The 22,262-nt window shown below is 43.1% G+C and overlaps 1 protein-coding gene across 1 annotated transcript in view; it reads right to left on the bottom strand.

Annotated features, from left to right (window-relative positions):
- Positions 1-22,262, bottom strand: part of SRBD1 (S1 RNA binding domain 1) — a 721,551-nt gene that overhangs the window by 508,092 nt on the left and 191,197 nt on the right. Inside the window, exon 6 of the mRNA XM_085612769.1 lies at positions 8,374-8,540. Coding sequence (XP_085468895.1) covers positions 8,374-8,540 — 167 coding nt within the window. The remainder of the gene's footprint in view (positions 1-8,373; positions 8,541-22,262) is intronic.

Raw genomic sequence — 22,262 nt, 5'->3', positions numbered from 1 at the left:
TGGGATAGATACAAGCAAAAACAGAGCTCTATGTCAGGACCAGAGGCAAGGATTATGCTTTCTTCCTGTGCTTTATTCTTAACAACAGCTATTTTAAATAACTAAAGAACGACTTTACCCATGAACAGCAGGGAAGCAAACGTCAAAGTCCATGAGCTCTGCCTCTCTATTTGCCATCCAATCCCAACGAGGTCCTTGCGCTTTGTCCACTCCTCCTCTTTCTTCGCTGCTCAGCAGCAAGTTAAGTCGTTTTTCCGTTTCTCTGATGTTTTTATGCATAGTATGCTCTTTGCTGATATTGGTGGTCTGTGTACTGCGGTACGTTCTGTTTTAACGTTAATACCTCTGGCGACTATATACCTGTCCCCTGCTGTGGTGCGGACCTACGACCACCTGAGGGCACTGTGGCCGCTGTCTCGGTGGCTCCGAGCAGCACAGGTTTTTTTACTCAGTTCAAATGACGACAAGTGCTGTTGGAGCACAAAGAAGTTTAGCCCTGCCCTTCGTTACCCAAGTGACACCCTCTTAAGGGTCTGTATTCCCCCTGTGATTGATGCCCTCCAGGGTCTAAAGTACCCCCCTGATGCCCTACTGGGCCCGTATTGGCAACTAGATAATACTGCGTGTGGGACACTGTCCCGGCTGGCATTAGCCCAACTGATCAAGGGCGTGAGTATCCCATGGGCTTATCCCACAGTATGCCTTCGGCTAACCCATATCAGACTGTGATCCCCCTTGCTAAAAAAGCTTTGACGCTCTGTGTGTTCTATTCCAGCTGATCCCAGCACATAACTTGAGGAGCATGCTGCTTCACGTATGTGCCCCATGCATTGATCTATTACTGTGCCCAAAATACCATGCAGTCCCCGAAGACCAGTACCAGAAGGCGGACCTCTGTCCTTTCTCCCATGGGACGATGAGCTCTACGAGGTAGTAGATGCCTCAATATACAGGGCAGTAGATCAGGCCATGGAGCCATTGGAACAGTGCCTCTCCATGCAGATTGTGTAGGAGTGCGGCAAGCTGGTCAAGTCAGCTGCGGAGCCGCCAAGGCCCCCTCAACTAGCCCTGGAGGGAGGGTAAAATGGTAATGATGCTACCAGAGAGGTTCACATCCCCAAACTATCCTACTCCACGTTCAGATTTAAATAATGTTTACACCTTGGACAACCTCTCACTGCAGCTTGCATCAACTGGCACCTTCAACTCCTTCTCTAGATAACTTCAATGCCACCTCCTCTGACTTATTGTGCAGCATTCTGACATTGTAACATATTAAAGCTGTCCTATACCTGGGTTACCTATGGACGAGAATGATAAAAGACCTCTGCACTTACTCCTGTCACTCTACATTATCCTGCCACACACACACCCATTAGTTTATGCCCCCACCCCCATCAAAGACCACATCTCAGTGCCATCTATTAACCAAAATACTATGAGCAAGCAGGTTCAGAGATTTCCAGCTGGAACATTGGGAATGCTTCCAGCTTTGACTGAAGATCATGATGCCCAAGGACGGGCCGGTCTGCGAAAGTTAGTGTGAGAGGAGAATGACGGATGGGGTGGTGAAGGAATTAAAACATTTGAATGAAACTTTTGTCAGAAAAAACAAAAGCAACAAGTAGGTAAATATACTGATAAGGCCCTCCTCCAAAAGGGTTGAAATAAGGGCAATATAGTCCACTATTTCACAGACTCAAAACTATAACCAGGCCTAGGGCATGCAATCCTCTTCATCTTCTCATTGTGATGTTATCACATTATTTGCAGTAGGTTACATTAGAAGGGGACAGGGTGTAAGCACTTCATAATGATGAAGGCAGTTTCAGAATTGTATTTTTAGCAGAATGTATTGGGCAGTACACTTAGACTGAAGAGGGGGCATGAAGCACTGCCAGCTTTCGATGGAAGGTGTTCAAAAACAGTTCATGTCTCATGTTATACTGAAAGAGATAATATGCCTCAATACTTTTGATTTTAACAAAGACGCTCTATAAAGAGCTGTGGAAGACCTACCTTTTCATACCGTCTTGAAAAGAGTGAAGGCTTTGTAATGAAAAGTGTGAAGGCCAAACAAAATATTATATCATCAGTTAGTTGTTGCCTATGGATCCGCTCCTGGAGCATACCAAGTTAAACCACATCCTATTAACCACATCAGAACACTATCATGGCATTCACAAGGGCACCTAGCATCTTGTTTAGTTTATTTAGATTTATAGAGCGCCTGGTTACACCAGCTGGTGTGTCCCCGCGCTGTTGATTGCCACTGATAATTCTCAGAAAAATTATTGATCTGCAGTTAATAGGTAGTTACGTATCTACTGGGAAAAAAAACATGTTTTCAGCTTCTTACGGAAGATCTTCTCCAAAGGTTCCTTCTGGGGGGACATGGGTAGTTCATTCAAGCTCTTAGATGCCAGATAGGTAAACGATCTTGAGCCAATACGAGCTCTTTTTATCCTAGGGACTTTTACCAGATGTGTTCCGGTAGATCTTAACTGACGTTCTGGTTTGTATACAGAGTGTAGGTTATGCAAATAGGTAGGGCCTTTCCCTTGCAAGATACGATGACTAAAACATAGTGCCTTAAATGTGATACGTTTTTGAACAGGTAGCCAGTGTAGTGTCTTTAGCGCGTTTTCCGAGGATGACCTTCTTGGCAGGTTCAGGGTCAGACGCGCGGCTGCATTCTGGATGGACTGCAACTTCTGCAATCCTCCTTTTGTTGCTCCCAGCAACAGCACATTCCCATAATCCAGTCTTGTGGGAGATGGTAACCATAGAGGTTGTTCCCCCATGCACTCCCACAAAAATAAAAGAGCTGCTATGGTTTTCAGACTTGGTACACCTCAATTTTAGCTCACGAAAAGCAAATCAAACACAACAGCAATGCCATTTACCTGGTGTACTAACGTCTACTCCAAGCCTTCTGAGGACTATTATGCATTAGGCACCCCATAAATGACAGGACATGGCATTACATTAGTTCCAATTTTCACTTGATTTTCTTGCGCTATTGGGTTTACACTGAGTAACCTATACAGAGGGCCTTTGCCATTGCCTGTCATTCCTTTGTGGCTGAGAAGTTGTAGGATACGTGGGGAACAAGAACTACGCAGAGAAAGTCCCCCTAACTGAAACCTCCCTAAATGCAAGTGAATTCATTAGTTAACTTGAACTCTTTCATCAATGCCTTGCTGCCTGTGAAGCCACTTGCCAACGCAGCTGCCAATTTCAGAATAACTGCTGTTACAAAGGCTATAAGATGGACTTCCTTGATGCCCATTTCTGTTAAGTATTAGTATGCGTTGATATATTTTTGTCGCCTCTTTTTAGATTATTTATTTATTTGTAGTTAATATTTTGATTGCTTTTTTTGTTTCTGCTTGTTTTACTTACTGAAGAATTGTTTAATATGAAGTTCAACACCATGGTACCCTTGTGGAAAAGGTTTACACCCTAAGTGTTATAAATACATAAAACCATTGCTGGGTGTCCAGGAGGCAGTTTCTTAGAGGAAAGTCAATGTTTGCGTTCTCCCTAGAAATAGCTCCTGAGTTTTAAAAACATAAGACAGATGACAACATGGGTGTGTAATAGTGATTTGTGCATGAAATAAAATAAATGATTAAAAGCTCAACTTTAAAAGCACAAATTGTCACAGCAATACAGTCCCAAAAACTAAGTAAAAAAATCGATCTTCAATTTGGATATTGAAGAAATAAATCCAGGGTTTGAGGACTTTCCTGAAACTGAAGTATTTTTCAGCAAGAAGCAACAACATAGGCATGGCGTTCCAAATCTTGGGTGCTAGACAGAACAAGGATCATCCTCCCATCCTGTCACATGGAGAAAAATGTTTGAATGACCTAGTGGATTTCCTGTTACTTCCAAGTCCTCAGGCATTCCCCGTAGGCTTCCGGAGTGGAAAAGCAGACATCTCTCACTACCCTTTCCCACCTCATGGGCTACCATCAAAGGTTGGGCAGTATGGAGATTGGAGTAAACCTGTCAAAAACTCAGTAGGAATTTCTTGATTGGGCTCCCGAAATGCTCCAAGAAGTCAGTAAATAACACATGGGAATACCTTTTATATATTTGTTATACAGCATCCAAGTATATAGCAAGTGCTTAGTAATTATAACAATGAATATTAGAACATTGTCAAATGTGAACAAAAGAAAGCTGAACAAGAAAGACACTCCTAACACAGGATGAAATTTTCTCACAGTGCAACCCACCCATACTCAGCAACACCCGCGGCCGTGGTCCACGCAGGTAAGAGCTTGTTTCCAAACAACCAAGCTTAAATCTGAGCACTTGCCTCCTTTATATCCATTCCACCTCTGTCCCTGAAATCTACCTTAATGCTGATGGTGCAGTCCATCGACTTACTCTATTTCCGGAATGCTAGCAGGCAATCTAGCTATTTGCAGCACTGACTACTGTGGCTCTTAAATATTCTGAAGATTTCTCCCCTCATTTCCCTCATCTGGCTGGTCTTATTTGGGCTCAATCGCCCTCGCAGCCTCTCAGGAAATCAACGTCAACCTGGATCAGCTGTGCTGCCACAGGGCCATAGAGTGGGGGTAGAAGACTGGAAGTGAGTCAGTGAAGGAGCCACTGCTCAATAGTGTTCTGCTCCTTTGGCAGCTCTCCCTACAATCCTAGACAGCATATTGTGGTCCGGCATTCAGTCACAGTATCAGAAATTCTCACAGGCTGTACCAACTCTGCATAGCTACCAGGGAAGGGGCTAGCCTCTTACAGCAGATGCCCATCAGCTAATTACGGTTGCTGGTATAAAAAGGGTAGTGCCAACAAAAGTGCATAACAACAAACCAGGTGTATGTAGAAACTGAAGTACTTCAGAAGATATCTGCTAGAAGTACAGAACCAAGACAGCTCAAAAAAGTAGTTGCAAAAGTAAGACAGGAGGAGGGCTAAGAGAGTCCAACAAATTCAGAGAAGTCGGTGAATAGGGCTCCTAACTGTACTTCTGAATGGGCACAAGGTCTGGTAGAGATGGCCACTGGCACTGGAGAAAAATTGATAAACAAAGAGGCATATGCATTCATAACATTAACACTTAAAGACTCCTGGGGTCATGGACTAGGCAAAAAGGAACTTGCTGTCCCTAGTTGTGGTACTGGGTGGGGGGCTAGGGGGAGGGTACCGCTCTGCTAGGAGGAGCAGCCGTCTTTTCAATTATAAAGAATATTAGTACTGGCATTGATTTTGGCCCCACTCATTCTTCTTTCAGACCTTCATACTCCTGGCTCGAAAGGCTCCCCTAGTAGTGATAATTCTCCTAACTTCCAGAGGGACCCGCTTACCAGGCATTAGTCTTCTCTAGTGGAAGAATATAGGTGGGGTCCGCCCATGACACAAGGGATAGCAGACATAATTATCAGTCTGTCTAAGAGGTGCTCTAACAACATGCCCAGAGGTGGTGAGATCTATTAGCACACGCCTCATGTTGTAGAACCCAAATGTCCGTCATGTCCCATTCAGGACCCTATGCTGCGCCTGCATAGTTCATTTATTAAAAGGTCCAGAAAAAAAGAGATCAACATCATCGGAAGGAAACAGGGAGTCATGCCTTGCCTCAGAAAAAGATGTTAAACTAGTCTTCGGTTCCTATACAACTCTTTATCCAACTTTGACGACTTCAGCATTATTAGCAATAAGTAAATCATGGCTGAGCTGATTTGTTCTTTATTCCGTCCATCATTTGTGTGTTTTTTGCTTTCTTGCACTAAGTGCACCGGGTATACCCAGGTGTGGATCCCAAGCTCACATTGCCACTTGATTCAAGCTAGCCTGGCTGATGAGGAGTAATATCTTGAAAACGGTCCCAGGGTGCTTGTTTCCAGTCCAAGGAGGAGCTGACCTGACACTTCAGGCTGGATTGTTCCCATGGGGAGCAGGGTCAAAACTCATTTGCATATGGCTGGATCTAAACTGAGGAAGCATGGTGAGCAAAAGAACAATGGATTTAACCCATATCTCTTGAATTGGAGTAAATGTTGGATTTGTTCTTCATCCATCCATCATTTGTGTGTTTTTTGCTTTCTCATTCTAAGTGCGCCGGGTATACCCAGACATGGCTCCTGGGCTCACTGTGCCGCTGGATTCAAGTTAGCCTGGCTGATGAGGGGTAATACCCCAAAACGCCCCAGGATCCATCATTTGTGTGTTTTGAGCCATCTTCAGGCATCCACTACAAACTATCTCGCCAGGCTCTGGTGGAAACAGACGGGAGGAATGGGTCACACACACCAATAAAGATTGTTAACAATCTCTGCCTACAGGTGAAGAATGGAAACAAGTCTATAGAAAACATTTATCATTGAGCAAGGGTCATAAAAACACTTTATATCTCTAACCCAGCGAAAAACCTCTGAGTAATAACATTTTATACAGATTAAATTAGTCAAAGAACACCAAAGTGATCAGTAGGGTACAATGGCCGTCCAGGAGGCTGCGTAGAGTACTGATGATCAAACGTAAAGTGGTTTGGGACTCCAGAGTGGGATAACCCTTAGAAATCGATAGTGAAAGTGCTATCTAATGCTTTTCTAGACCTTGCTACTTGGGATATCTCGTGGGAAGTATAGCGGGCCTATTGGCTTCATTCAAGTCATCTTTAAAAACTAAAGAACCGTGACTCAGGATCATTTATCTGGGTGATTATCTGCTGAATGAACTTCTGTCCACAAAACAAAATCCCAGAAACATGGTAACTATGCAGGTAACAATGCAATGTTTTTTAAACTCAATATCGCTCGTATATGCCACCACACTGCCATTGGAATATAATAAAAATCTTTAAATCAGACTGCTCATCTTCACTGACCTTGCAGATTAAAAGGTAATGATCATGACCATTTTACTGAGCTTCATTTCCATTTACACTTAGTAGATATATTATTTATTTTCATTCGGATGAGGTGACCTTTTAATGTTAATTTTTATTATGTTTCTAAAATGTTTTGCAGTTTTTCCTAATCACCGAAAGTGTCTGACCTTAGTATGGCCGCTTGATATACATCTGTGTTCATTTTTGTATTAGACCAGTACTCCCATGGTTCTAGTAGATACAGATTCAAACATGGTTGACATGAACTATTTTTTAATTCCTATCATCCAATAGAATACATTCCTGTTCCTTATATGGCCATGTGCCTACGAAGCCCTATGAAGGTAGTTTTCTATGAAACCAAGGACGAAGTAGGGTAGAGGCATCCTTCCATCCACTGTCCTATAAATGGAATGGCCCTATAACTTGTGGTGATCAAGAAAGTGACCAATGATCAACACTAACCTCTCGGGCCCTTAGGATAGGACTGCCAGTAGCCCTTTATGAGGAACAATACACAAGAAAAGCTAAATCAGCACCACAAGGTGGAGGTCTTGTTTTGGATGGCATGGTGGTATCCCGGTCAGGACCATGGACTTTTACTATTGCAATTGGGGGAAAATCATGTCCCTACCTGTGATATTTTTCCCACTGCAATAATCACTTCCCATGGTTCTGTCAGTGATTACCAGCCTGAATCCTCTTACATGAAATACTCATTCGGGTTTGGGCAATAAGGCGGACTGTATCCAATCAACTCTCCTATCTGAAGAAGATTAATTTATATGAATACATTAGTATTTTAGAGATCTTAAATTTCAATGAGACAACCCTTCACATGATATTCGACAAAAAAATTTCTTTGTTTTACCAGCATAGGTCCAACATAGAAATTTTACACAGACATTACGGGCTACCAAAAGCAGAGATTTAGCTACATGGATGCATGACCATGATCAAACCCAGAAGCAAGTCAAAGTTTCAGACTACAATGCAAGTTTTCAATTTTTAACATAATGTGCTAATAAAAGGTGAGATTTGTAATTAAAGCTTTAGGGCCTCCTTCAAGTTGGGCGGAATTCAGGTAGCAACTGTCGCAACTAGAAACTACTGTTACCTCAGTGTGGGGTATTTACAAGATGCAGAAATTTACAAATTTTTCAAGTGCCCCACCTAGAAATAAGTGTTTGTCCTACTCGTTTTCACAAGCTGTGCGTCTTTCCAAGACCGTTTCCCCCCCAATAAATGTGTCCAGGTTTTTGTTGATAAAATCTCTCAGGGGAAAAATGTGTGTTGCGTCCATTATTGCTAAACACAGAATTACAAACCAGCGTAAACAGCAATTTAAAGAGAGGCTGGAGTTTAGAACACAAAACACAACTCAAAATCAGTGACCACATGTCGTTTAAACCGCAATATCAACAGTAAAAAAGCAAGTACATAGAGATAAAGTTTCCCGAAAAACATATTGCTAAATTTTGCGCACGCTGCATTAAAATTCTTACCATTGTTCTTCTAACGCTTGCTGTACTTCACGCAACGCATCGGCATCCATATTGTTGATAAGCTCTTTTCGATATCGGGCAATGAAGGGGATCGTGTTTTCATCTTGGAAAAGGTTAATTATGTTGGCACATACCCACATTTCAACATTGGTTCTCTCTGACAACACCTAAACAGAAATGCCAGTTAGCTGGAAAATCTTGCTCTGGAATTAATTTTTTCATAGGTAACACTCATTTTGAAATTAAGTATATTGGGCCACTCAATATGACATACAAATGCTTTCACTAATTTGAGAAAAACTTTTGAATCACACTCAAATACAAAAATATATTTAGAAACTCAAAGATAAACATGACTTACTTTTTACCAGCTGTCATACTCAAGCACTGTATAGTTTAACTATCCCATGGGACTGCTTAAGTGGATCCACAAGGGTTAGAAGATGTGGAGCTAGGTGTGTGACAGCTGGTAACAAACACTAATAGCATGTCTCCCTAACTCTTTGCTTCCTTATCACAGCTGTAACCATAAGATAACTTAGGATACATCTCTCAACTTTCCTGCCTCACAAATTACATGACTTCAAAACACCTCAATTTCAAGGGGTTCCAGTGGAATATATTCTGCTTCATTTGAAAAAAGTTAACACCACATTTTAGAGTGATAAGCATCAAGAATGGGCTGATAGATTTGTCATCGGTGACCGAAATAAAACACACTGGAGAGAGAACACCCACCACCTACTTTTGCAGCAATGATTAATCAAACAACTTCACCCATCCTGCACCACCTTGATGACTTGCATACGGTGCTCCCCTTGCACAGAACTGACCTCCCACTCACCCATCCTCTATTTTAGACCTGGGTGCAATGTGATTAATGACTTTTGCGCTTCCCTCCTTAATAGAATTATCTGGAGCAAGGTGCTGTTGTGGTACAATAGCAGCACGATGAGAGCAGTGCACATAATCTATGTCCTCTTTAAACTGCCTAGCCACTTTGCACTGTTTGCCTGGCTATGACCCCTTGTCCTACACATCCAGATCCCAACTAAATTGACTTTCTTTTTCCTAGAGCAACCTTTGCTACAAACACATCAAATGCAGCCCTGATCCCTTCTAACCTAGCCCACTCACCCCCAACAACAGCAGAAAGATAGTCAACCAGTCCTGAACCAAAGGAGGTAAAAACACCAATGACAAAAAAATAATTAATCACTGTCAAGTCACCCACTATTGACAACTCATTCTCAATGCCTCAAAATATCCCTTGCTGACTTTACTTCCTAAGCGAGGACCCTTCTCCCCTGTCACCCGCCGGCAAGCAACCAAGTCTCCCTTGTATTCTTGGCGAGCTTCCTGGAACAGGGGCTGTCAAGTCAGAGAAACTCTTGGTGGTAAAAGATTTAACACTGAGCTAACTAATGCAACTTGATCTCCCACTCATAATAAAAGCCACTCTCACGATCTCACATGCCACACAAACATCAACCCAGAGCACTAGATAAGACAATAATGTTTGCCATTGCTAACATATAAAGAGAACCTCTATCTGCACCCCATTCAGACCCGGAGCAAACCTCTTCTCTGAACACTTCTACACATTGGTTCGAAATCTCTTCTTAGATCTACCACCTTCCCAGGATCGAATTTGCAGATGCTGCTTTGAATACCGTTCTCCTCAATGCAAAGTATTTGGTAGCCCACATTCTTTTTAAGTTACTCCTATATCCTCAACATCACCTCAACGCAAATTAATTGGCAGCCCCTTTTCTATCAACCTCCATCCATATTCCCAACTTCATTTGTGTTCACCTTGCACCCACCGAGATGAGGGGATCCTGATTCGAAACCTTATAGAACAACTTCAACATGGAAAAGAAAAATGTCTTTAAACCTTCTATTTAAAAACCCTTCTCCTAGCAATATTATTAAAGATATGAACAGTGTTAGACCTGGCACCATTTGTGTGGGTTACCCCCTGCATTTTTGCCTTTGCCTCCTGTGTTTTTGCTGTGTGTTGGACTTCGTTTTGCTGATCTAGATGCTTTGGGCACTTTGCTACTGCTGTTCAGTGCCAAAGTGCAAGTGCTCCCTTTGTAAATTGTTATTATGGATTGGTGATTCCATGATTCGCATATTTGACTTACTAGTCAGTCTCTAGTACAGTGCACTGTCTATGCCCAGGGCATGTAAGTCTGGAACACAGGGGGCGCTCGGCGCTCCGCTGTTAAGTAGCGCCTCCGGGCGCAGGTGGCGTCGTCAGCGGTGCGCCGGTGATTGCTGGGGCACCTGGGGGATGTAGTTCGTGGTTAATCTGCCGCCTGTCTTCACGACCAGAAACACCGGGAAAAGAAGGCTCCACGCCAGGAAGGTGAGTTTATCTGGAGGAGTCACACATCCTTCATAGCTCGCTGTGCGTGACGCATGCGGTTGTAGGGGCTTTCCTCCTCACGGTCGGCTCCCCTATCCGTCGATAATACGGACCGCTGTAGGTAAAATCCCCGACGCTCGTTTTCAACCTCCGGGCATGTAAGTCAAATACTGTGAGTGGGCCTGCAGCACTGATTGTGCCACCCACATAAGCAGCCTGTATATGTAACTCAGGCCTGCCTTTGCATTGCCTGTGTGCAGTCTAGTACTGCAATGTCGACTCGGCGAGTGCACCCACTTGCCAGGCCCTAACCTTCTTTTCTGAGATGTTAGTCACCACTAAGGTAGGCCCAAGGTACCCCTGTGGGCAGGGTGCAGTGTATGTGAAAGGTAGGACATTCTCTATGTGATTCCTGATCTTAAGCAAATATGTCAGTTAAAGAATGTAAATATTTTAAATGAAGCATGCCAACTTCTGGAGAGCACAACAATGAAGTGCACTCAGAAACATTTATTTATGGAAGAGAGACTAGTATACCAATTATTGGCTATGCCCATGAGGGAGGAGCATGCCTTCTATAAAACGGACTGTAGTACGTACTTTATTAAGGGTACTTGGGTCTGTAGAAGTTCGAATATGCAAGTGACTGAGACCATCAGAAACCCTAGAAACTTCATCTGAATAGAAGAAAAATTATATGATCTTCTGTGATTTACTGTGAACCCAGACTGTGAAGGAAATATACAAGTTCTTCAACTTGGGAGATTAGTAGTTTTCAGTTTTGGGGCATAAATAGCATGTTTTTCCCCAAAACAACATTAAATTCCGTGTGGTTTAAGATACGCCCTGAATGGTTTTATCAATTTTATGAAACAGCAAGTGACTGAAGGCAGCCAGAATTGAAGGGGGTGAACTGAAATATTGGTTTCCAAATGAAGTGAAGATATTTAGTTTCATCTCTATGTATAGGGACAGTCATATGATTAACAATCCGGTTTATTCTGATGATTCGTTCCCCTGGTTTAGAGTCACAGAGGTGTCACATCTTCTCCATTCGGAGGAGTTGGTACAAGATAAACACTTTTAACCCCTTCGGTGTATTGGACGCATGGGTGCCGTCAGACTCACAAGTGCTCATGTGCGTCGATTGGCTCCCGAGCGTCAGACGAAATAGCATTTCACTGAAAACGAAACTCAAACGAGCCGATCGGCTTGTTACAGTTTCCCTGCCTATGTTCTTGTGGGGTTATCTCAGACCCTCGAGCACGTAGGCAGACGGGAGAAGTATCATTGGAAAGGGGAGAATCTCCCCCTTCCAATGGCACCCTCCCTAGTGGACCCCTGATTGGGGATTGACGCAAGAGGGCGATCCCCAAGCAAGGATCCACCACTAGACACCAGGGAGGGGGGAGTGGCCCCTTGGGCAAGGGCTTTTGCTCCCCCCAAAAACGTTTTGGCATAACTTCAGTCCTTCTGCCCCCTAAGAAGGCAGATGGGGTAAGAGCCCCCAATCAGCCCCCCCCCCCCAGGGGGGCAGAAAGAACACTAGGCGCCAGGGATTTTTTCAATTTATTTATATAGGGGTGGGGGCTGCCCAAAATGGGCATGCCAATGCCCCCAAACCCCCCCCCAATTTTTTTTACGTCTTTCTGCACCCCAGGCAGTAGATGGGGCAATAGCCCCTGATCTGCCCCCAGGGGGGCAGAAAGCTGACTTGGCACCAGGGATTATGCTTTTTTTTTATATGTAGGGGTGGGGGCTGTTCAGAATGGGCATGTCAATGCCACCACCCCCCAAATTAAATTACCAGTCTTTCTGTCCCCCCCTCCCGGAGGCAGATGGGGGCAACAGCCACTTATCTGCCTCCAGGGGGTCAGAAAGCTCAGTAAGCAGCAGGGATTATGTTGGGTTTTTTTTATACGTAGGGTTGGGGCCTGCCCAGAATGAGCAAGCCAATGCTCCCACCAACAAAATTAATTAGCCACAGACTGCCTCCCCGGGCTGGCGGTGTACGTGGACTGGCGCTGGGCCGACTGTGTATATGGATGGTACTTGGCGGGCGGTGATGGTGCATGGCCGACAGAGTGCGTGGGTGGCGCTTGGCTAGTGGTGTGCTTGGATGGGGCTTGGCTGGCGGTGTACGTGGATGGCACTTGGCTGGTGGGGTGCATGGATGGCGCTTGGTTGGCGGTGTGCGTGGATAGCGCTTGGCTGGTGGTGTACGTGGACTGTGTCTTGGCTGGCGGTGTGGGTTGAATGGATCCCCTAGCGCTTTCTTACCCAAAATCTGCTGCAAACCTCAAATTTACTTACAAAGTCATATTTTTCTCACATTTCTGTGTGGAAAACTTCTAGGATCACCGCACAGCCACAAATATCCCACCAGCCAGTGTTCCCCTTGGTCTACTGAGAAAAATGATACCTCACTTGTGTGGGTGTCCAAAGTAGAGTCGGCTCAAAAATGTATAAACAAACTACCCTTTTGGACCCGCTTTGGGTCCCCCTCAATCTCTACAGGTTTGTATCCCTTCTATGTCACAGGCACTTGGCTCATTCACATAAGTACGGTATCATTTTTATCGGGAGACTGAGGGGAACACTTAGTGGTAGGAAATTTGTGCCGTGCGGTGATCCCACAACTTTTCCACACAGAAATTAGGTGAAAATGTGACTATTTAGCAAAATTAGAGGTCTGCAGCGGATTCTGGTTAAGAAAATGTTGGGGGATCCATGTAAGTCACATTCCCTGGACTCCCCCAGGTGTCTAGCTTTCAGAAATGTCTGGGCTTTTAAGGTTACCCTAGATGTTTGCAAGCCTGGGACAAAAAACACAGGTGCTTGCCAATCTATCATAAAATGACATGGTTTTGTAAGGGGTCACCAGTGTTTTTGGTCCCGGGTTCGGCGGCCAGCTAAGGAAACCCTCCAAACCCAGACATTTCTGAAAACAAGACATCCAGGGGAGTCCAGGCAAGTGTGGTTTGTGTGGATCCCCCAATCTTTTCCAAACCAGAATCCCCTTCAACCTCAAATTTATCTGAAAAAAAATCAAATCTTTCTCACATTTCTGTGTGGGAAGGTTGTGGGATCACCGGGCTAACACATTTCCTACCACCCAGCGTTCCCCCAGGTCTCCAGATCAAAATGGTTCCTCACTTTTATCGGGAGATCAAGGGGAACGCTGGGTGGTAGGACATTTGTGCCGGCGCGGTGATCCCAACAGAAAAGTAAGGAAAATGTGGGGGGTTTTTAGCTAAATTTGATGTTTGCAGGGGATTCTGGGTAGGAAAACATTGCGGGATCCACGCAAGCCACACTTCCCTTGACTCCCCCAGGTTTCTAGTTTTCAGAAATGTCTGGGTTTGGTTGACTTCCCTAGATGGCCGCTGAGCCTGGGACTAAAAACGCAGGTTCCCCCTTGCAAAACCAGGACGTTTTGTGATAGATCATTTTGATGTCTCCACAATACATTTTGGGCCCTTGCCTATCGCAGGTACTTGGCCAACCCGCACAAGTAAAGTACCATTTTTATCAAGAGACCTAGTGGAACGCTGGGTGGTAGGAAATATGTGTCAGCCCGGTGAACCTTCAACTTTCCCATGCAACAATGTGAGAAAAATTTGATTTTTTTAAGCTAAATATGAGGCTTTCGGGGGATCCGGCTAGAAAAACGTTGGAGAATTACGCAAGTCAAACCTCACTGGACTCTCCCAATTGTCTAGTTTCCAGAAATGTCTGGGATAAGTAGGTTTCCCTAGATGGCCACCATGCCCGGGATCAAAAACGCAGGTGACTCCCTAGCAAAACAAGGTATTTTTGTAATCGATAATTTTGATGTCTCCACAGTACGTTTAGGGTCCTTGCCTGTCGCGGGTACTTGCTTGACCCACACAAGTGAGGTACCATTTTTATCGAGAGACCAGGGGGAATGCTGGTTGGTAGGAAATAAATGTCAGGCCAGTTATCCTACAGCTTCCCCAAACAGAAATGTGAAACAAATGTGATGTTTTCAGCTAAATTTGAGGTTTGCTGGGATTTTAGGTATAAAACATTGGGGGATCCATGCAAGTAACACCTCCCTGGACTCACCCAGGAGGCTAGTTTTCAGAAATGTCTGGGATTGGTAGGTTTCCCTGGATGGCCGCCAAGCCCGGGATCAAAAACGCAGTTGGCTCCCTTGCAAAACAAGGTCTTTTTTAATCGATAATTTTGAAGTCTCCACAGTACGTTTTGGGCTGCTTCCTGTCGCTGGCACTAGGCCTACCCACACAAGTGAGGTATCATTTGTATCTGGAGACTTGAGGGAATGGTGGATTGGTGGAAGTTTGTGGCTCCCCTTAGATTGATTCCAAAACTTGCCATCACAGAAATATGAGAATTTTTTTTTTTTTTTTTTAACAAAGTTTGAAGTTTAGTTTACAAGGAATTCTGGGTAACAGAACCTGGTGAGAGGCACACAAGTAACCCCATCCTAGATTCCCCTGGGTGTTTAGTTTTCAAAAATGTACAGGTTTGCTTGGTTTCCCTAGATGCCAGATAAGCTAGGGTCTCAAATCCAAAGCTAGGCACATTGCAAAAAAAGGGTCAGTTTTCTGTGGAAAAATGTGGTGTGTCCACGTTACGATTTGGGTCATTTCCTGTCAGGGCCACTAGGCAAGTGAGGTACCATTTATATCAGGTGACTTCGGGTAATGCTGGGTGGGTGGAAGTTTCTGGCTCCACGTAGATTCCAGAACTTTCGATCACAGAAATATGAGGAAAATGTGTTTTTTCTTTTTACAAAGTTTGAAGTTTGCAAGGAATTTTAGGTAGCGGAACCTGTGGAGAGCCCTACAAGTCACCCCAATCCTGGATTCCCCTGGATTTCTAGTTTTCAAATAATAGGTTTTGCCAGGTTTATCTAGGCGCTGGCAGAGCCTGGGTCCGCAATCCACAGCTAGGCACATTGCGAAAAAAGGGTATGCTTTCTGTGGAAAAATGTGATGTGTCCATGTTGCGTTTTGGGCTGTTTCCTGTCACGGGCACTAGGCCTCCCCACAGAAGTGAGGCAGCATTTTTATAGGGAGACCTGGGGGAATTCTGGGTGGGTGGAAATTTGAGGCTCCCTCTAGATGCCAGAACTTTCCATCAAAGAAATGTGTGGTAAAAGTGCTTTTTTGTTTTTGTACAAAGTTTGAGGTTTGCATGGGATTCTGGGTAACAGAACCTGGAGAGAGGCACACAGGTCACCCCAACCTGGATTCCCCTGGGTGTTTAATTTTAAAAAATGTACATGTTTGCTAGGTTTTCCTAGATGACGGCTTAGCTAGGGTCCCAAATCCAAAGCCAGGCACATTAAAAAAAAGGGTAATTTTTCTGTTGAAAAATGTGATTTATCCGTGTTGCGTTTGGGGCCGTTTTCTTTCGCAGGCACTAGGCTTACCCACACAAGTGAGGTACCATTTTTATCGGGAGACTGAGGGGAACACAGAATAGTAGAACACGTGTTATTGCCAAATGACTTTCTTTGCATTTATGCCTTCCAAATGTAAGAGAATGTGTAAAAAAGAAGCTATTTTGAAAAATGTCCTCTAATCCACATGCTTGTATGGATACCCACAATTTCGGAGATGTGCAAATAACCACTGCTTCTAAACTCTATATTTTGTTCCCATTTCGGAAATATATAGGTTTCCTGGATACCTATTTTTCACTCTTTATATTTTACCAATTGAATTTCTACATACCCGGTACCCAATGAAAAACCACTGCAAGACGCAGTTCAGTTATTGGCTCTTGGTTCCTCGGGTTCTTGGTGAACCTACAAGTCCTATATATCCCTGCAACCAGGAAGGTCCAGCAGACATAAGGGTATATTGTCTTCAAAAATGGGCCATACTTTGAAGAAGTTACAGGTGAAAACATTGGCACAAATTGCATTTTTTTTCAACTCAATTTCAATATTTTGTATTTTCAACTTTTAATTCCTATAAAAAAACCTTGAAGGATCTACACAAATGACCAGTTGTTGAATTCAAAACTAATACTCAGGATTCAATCGTAATTACAGTTGCCAAATTTCTGAGCTGGATGTGGGTTATCCGTGCTAAAAATATGAGGGGCCATAACTCTAGTCAGGTTTTATATTAATAATTATACAAAGAGTTTGGGCATGGGACCAGCATAGTAGTATTATGTTTGCTTTGACACACACTTCTGTGTCTGACAGTGTGTTACTTAGTGTGTAAAGTATTTTGACATACGATTTTTGGTGGTCTTATGGCCACCATTGCTTTTATGTATATATGTATATATAAATATATATGTCTATGTATGTGTATATAAGTATGTACTATTGTATATTTTTTAATTATCATGTGTTTTATATACTGAGGGCCCTTTACTTCTAAATTTTGGTCGTTGACTTTTATATTCTTTCAAATCATGGACTTTTAATATGACCTGTTTTAAAAAAAAGTTTTTGTAACTTTTTGTCTTTTATGATTGATACAATCGAAATAAAGACTTATGACTGACTGACTGACTGAATTAAAAATGTTATCTACTTTTCAGAAATGTATAGTGATCCGGGATCCATTATTGCTTTCACAACCATTTCTACCACTAACTGGAAGGATGATGAAATGACAAAAAATAGGAAAAATAGGCTAGGTCACAGTAAAATGCCAAAACTTTGTAGAAACTGTTAGTTTTCTGACAAAAGTCTGCCTGTTCCTGAAAGCTGTGAAGATGGTGATTTTAGCACTTTAACCCATTGTTGATACCATTTGCAGGGGAAAAAACAGACTCTTTGTTCTGCAGTACTTTTCTCCCCATTTTTCCTAAACAAAACAAAAATTATCTGTATTTTGGCCAATTTCTCGGTCCACTCCAGGGTATTTTACAAACCCTGGGTACCTTTAGAATCCTCAAGATGTTGGAAGAAAAGGACGCAAATTTGGCGAGGATACCTTACGTGGACAAAATGTTACTGGGGCCTAAGAGCGAACTACCTCAAATAGCCATAAAAGGCATATCAGGGGAGGGGGGGGGGGGGGAGTGTAGCAGTGAAGTGGTTAAGTTATGTAAATCCATTAATTTTTTTATGCATGCCAAATTACAAATTGGATAAAAAAACACCTAAAAGCTTGATTTCAAGTGCCCATTTTTGGACGTGATGATTTGGCACCTAAAATGTAGTACCTTAATAGAACCCGACACGGAGGTGCTTCAAAGTTGTTGGGTGTGATAATTATAAACAGTTGTGACTTCTTGGGTAATAACATGCAGGGTTTGCTGCATATGAATAGCCGCATGTTCAAGTACTCGTTGTTTTCCACTGTTAGATCCAGGCAGGCTTGACTTGAAGAAATTTAACTGGGTGCAAACGTTAATGCACTCAGTAATTACTGGGTGGCATGAACATCACACCACTTATAACGGAGATCTCTGCTGAAAAGGAGATTGTACAGGGACTGATAATGGGCACGTACAGTTACATTCTATGTAAAGTAGATTTCTTTTATTTCCCAATCTGACAGTAGACCTTGGAATTGCTGATTAACCAATTCCATGTCTGTCAGTAAATGTGGACTAGTAAAGGATGTGTGTTTTGAAAAATTGTTTGGTAAACCTTTTTCCGAAAGCCTTATATGGTGCGAAAAACACAAGCAGCTCCAGAAATATTTTGCTCTTTGTATTTATTTTTCTGGAAAAAAATAAAAGTCCCCTATCAGAATTCCTACTTTTGGAATGTACACCTTTGTGCTTAACTATTCTGATTTGGTCTCTTCCATTTTGGTAATGGAAAGGCCTCCTCTACGGAATTTAGGTTTCATCTCTTTAGTTTGTTTGGAACTCATATTCATGATTACATCGGCCAATAGGACGGTCCCTTTTTGCTGGATTTTGGAAAAGACACATGGAACATAAACTCTGGCAATGAATTCTGAGTATTTTTGAAAGACAACGTTTGTTACACATTCCACTGTGCCTGCGATAACATTATCCCAATAGAATTAGCCCTGAGCTGTCAGGACTACTTTGGAAGAGGCTGTTCTGCTTCCTTTCAAATCAATATACAATAAAAGTCCCTTCTGTTTTTAGTGGACATTTCATATACTTGCATTCCCAAGAAGACATAGTCTTAGAGACCAACTGGTCCACTGGACAATTAAATGGATCAATATTAAAGCCACTTTCTTTTACTCTTTTAGTCAATTCGAAATTTTGTGCAATCGGACCATCGTGTCCAGACGTTAATCTTCACAAAATGACCAAGACGTATCTATAACACTTTTTGTCTCTTTCCTATATTTCAAGATAAAATTAGGCATTCCAAGATCTAGAGACAAAGTTTCAATGACATGATGTGGAATAGATAGATGGGGACATTCTGTTTTAACCCTGTTTTGGACTTACTGATGTAGAATAGCGTGACTTTGTGATGTGATGCATTCTGCTATGTGATGCATTCTGCTATGGGGTACAAAGAAGCCCACTCAAATGAAGATGGGTCTTGTATCAGTGATGGACTGAGCATGGGTTCACTAAATGCATGCAAAATATCTGCAGAGAAAAGCGTTGAATCATTTTGAACATAAAACTTGGACATTCTTTTACATCTATTAATTTTGGGAGGTCCAAAGCAATGCATGGAATTATCCTCATCAGCATCTTTGCTTGTGTCCGGATTATACAAAGCATTGTAGGTCACTGTAAGTGCTATGCTTCAAGGACCACTCTTTTTTACCTGCTTATCCACCGCTAAGAGGAGCTAAGTTGTGATTGATAACGATTATCACTCAGACAAATTATGTAGTGCATCATGTGTCCGAAAGTGTCAGAAATCCTACCTGAGGAGCCTGAGACAGGAAGAATAGTGTAAGCAGAATGAGGTTTTATTTTTTGAGTTTGACAGAAACACCACTTTCCGTGACAATTGAGGCACTGATTTGGGTAGGAGGTTGGTTTTACCTTGAAGGAAACTGACCTCTTACCAGCAGAGGCGAAATCTTGGCGGTTGAACGAGCCCAGTGGCAAAAGCTTGAAAAAGTCACTTACCAGTGACTTCATGGCAAAAGACTGTTTTCTGCACAGAAGAAGCCATATATTTATCAATCAAAGCATGGAAATGAGGTCTGAAAATGTCTGCTTCGTCCTATTCAACTATACCGGCAACACAATGAACTCCTTTTTGCGTAGCACGTTTGCTTTCCTTTTGTGATATTGTGCATTAATGAGCGAGGTAAACAGCGCATTCGGTATTCCTTCAGGTTCCTTGAGAAAAGCTATGGAAGCCTCAAATGTCCAAAATCCTAAGAGAACACCTTTTATCTCTCACATGGACGTGCATCACCAGTTGAAGTTTTCAACAGACTGATGAGTCTGAACTCGGTCACCCAGAGTCTGGGAGACAAACCTTTAGCACCACCAGCACCACCCAAGCGCTCTCACACCAGAGCCAAGGAAGTTGCTCTTTTGGGACAAGGGATTATAGAGAGCATCCCACAGCAGCTGCAGGTGTGATCACATGCCTGCGAAGCAAAGAATAGTACCTCTCTCGGGATGTGTAGCCAGGCAGGACTCATGGCAGATGGGTTCATTCAGCGATCCTTCTGAAAAAAAACTAAGATTTGGCAATTTTAACACAGTTGCAAATGTCCATCTGAACATGGGGCCTCTCAGTCTGCTTTAGAGGCAAAGAAGTACATGATCTTGGCCCTTATTTGAGGATAGGGAGGTGCTGCTGCGCCGATGTTGGATAATACTTAGGAGGAGGTGATGTTGGGCTGCAGTGAAAAGGGAAAAGAGGAACTACTGGTGCACAAACCATGTGTGACCAGAGTATAGGACACCAATCTCTCTCCCCTGTATAAGAGAAGAGGGACTGGATAAGGCAAAGGAGGCATGTTTGAGCTATGGGGGTGCCACTTGCAGAGTGTAAAACCAGGACCCGTTTCCCCAGCTGAGTTCATCGCTGAAGAAAGAGTTCCTGATGCAATGTGTAGAGCAGCCCTGCTCTGGAGGACAAGGAAACATTAAGTCTACCACAGAAAAAAGAGTAAAAGAAAGTGAGGTCCAGGAGACCACCCGAGTATTTTTTAAACTTTGTAGCTACGCCAACCCACAATTGTGCACTAAGTGGGTGCAACATTAGAGGTGCTAATGTTAATATTACAATAGGCATAGGTACACTATTACTGTCTGCAATGAGGTATAGAGGGAGTCTTTGGAGCAGGTGTGGAAAAAGGAAGTGGGATTCCCCTAATGTGGTTCCTTGGTGGTCTTTCTTTAGTAAGAATTCACTATCAATATCTGCTCCAGACTTCAGTCATTATCTTAATCCTTATTATAGCAAGCATTTTATTCAGTGTAAGAAAGATATACTTCTCTCAGTTTGTTACCAGTAAAGCGTACTGCACTACCACCATTTTGGGTATGCTGGATTATACGAGACTATAAAATAAATAAATAAATAAATAAATAAATAGTGAAGCATGCAGAGGCAGGAAATGCAACCACGGAGTCAAACTTGAAAGAAGTCAGTAAAGCTGCCGGATTGCACCTGTGCCTCCTGAGGGAAAAGACACATATTGTACATGATGCACCCAGGTGTATCAACCAATGACCCTCATTTTTTAAACACAACGTTTATTACCATTTTGTATTTTAGGCATTAAATAACCAGAGAAATATAATGTACACTAAAGTACCTCCAAGAAGAGAAGCAAGGATTTCTTATGAACAGTAAATGGTAACAATGAGTAGAACATTGAAGATGTATTAGCATTATTGTCCGAAAGAAGATAAATGCCATTGCTTGTCAAACACAAACTTTACTGACGCGACTAGATTGGACACTAGCAACTACATTACAAACTGCTGGAGGAGGAAACACAGCCAGAGGAGGGAAAATGCGGAACAGGGAGGTTAACACTCCCTGTCAAGCCTAGTAAGAGGGAAGCAGGTGTACCTAGGGGGCACTACCACTCCAAGGTGTGAACATAAGACTCCTATGAACAGAGCTAAGGCTCCTATGAGATCAGGTCCAAAAAAGGTTGGGCAGGGGCAGGGTAATACACAACTCATGATATTCTGGCAAGTGCTTTCAGATTCATGGGGGGCTCCGATATGCCCACCTTAGGGTTTTCTAAGAGGTAATCCCATGGAGTAGCTATAAGGCACCTTCGTAGGCCCCTAGCCTTCTCTCTTCACAGTACTCTGCTCTCAGCTTCTGCCCACCTGAATAGAGTACGATTCAAGCTACCTGCAAGGAGGATGGCAAGACTGGCCAGATTTGTAGCAGGCCTATCGTTCTTAGTCCTATTATAGACTCCCAGGGCAATTGAGGGTCAATCAAGGGGGCGTCGGCTTTGTTGTGATGGTGGATAAGGCAATTGTAATGCAAGTCCAGTAGGGCCCAAGACAAGGACTGGCATACAGCATGTGGGTGAAGTCTGCAGGGGTCAAAAGAGCAGCAAGGGCAGAAGGCAGATGCTTGAGGGAAGCACGTGCTGATAGTGGCAAAAGACAG

This window comes from Triturus cristatus, chromosome 6 (assembly GCF_964204655.1).
Source record: "Triturus cristatus chromosome 6, aTriCri1.1, whole genome shotgun sequence".
Classification (NCBI taxonomy): domain Eukaryota; kingdom Metazoa; phylum Chordata; class Amphibia; order Caudata; family Salamandridae; genus Triturus; species Triturus cristatus.
The sequence above is the reverse complement of the archived record's forward strand: the minus strand, read 5'-3'. Positions and strand labels throughout refer to the sequence as shown.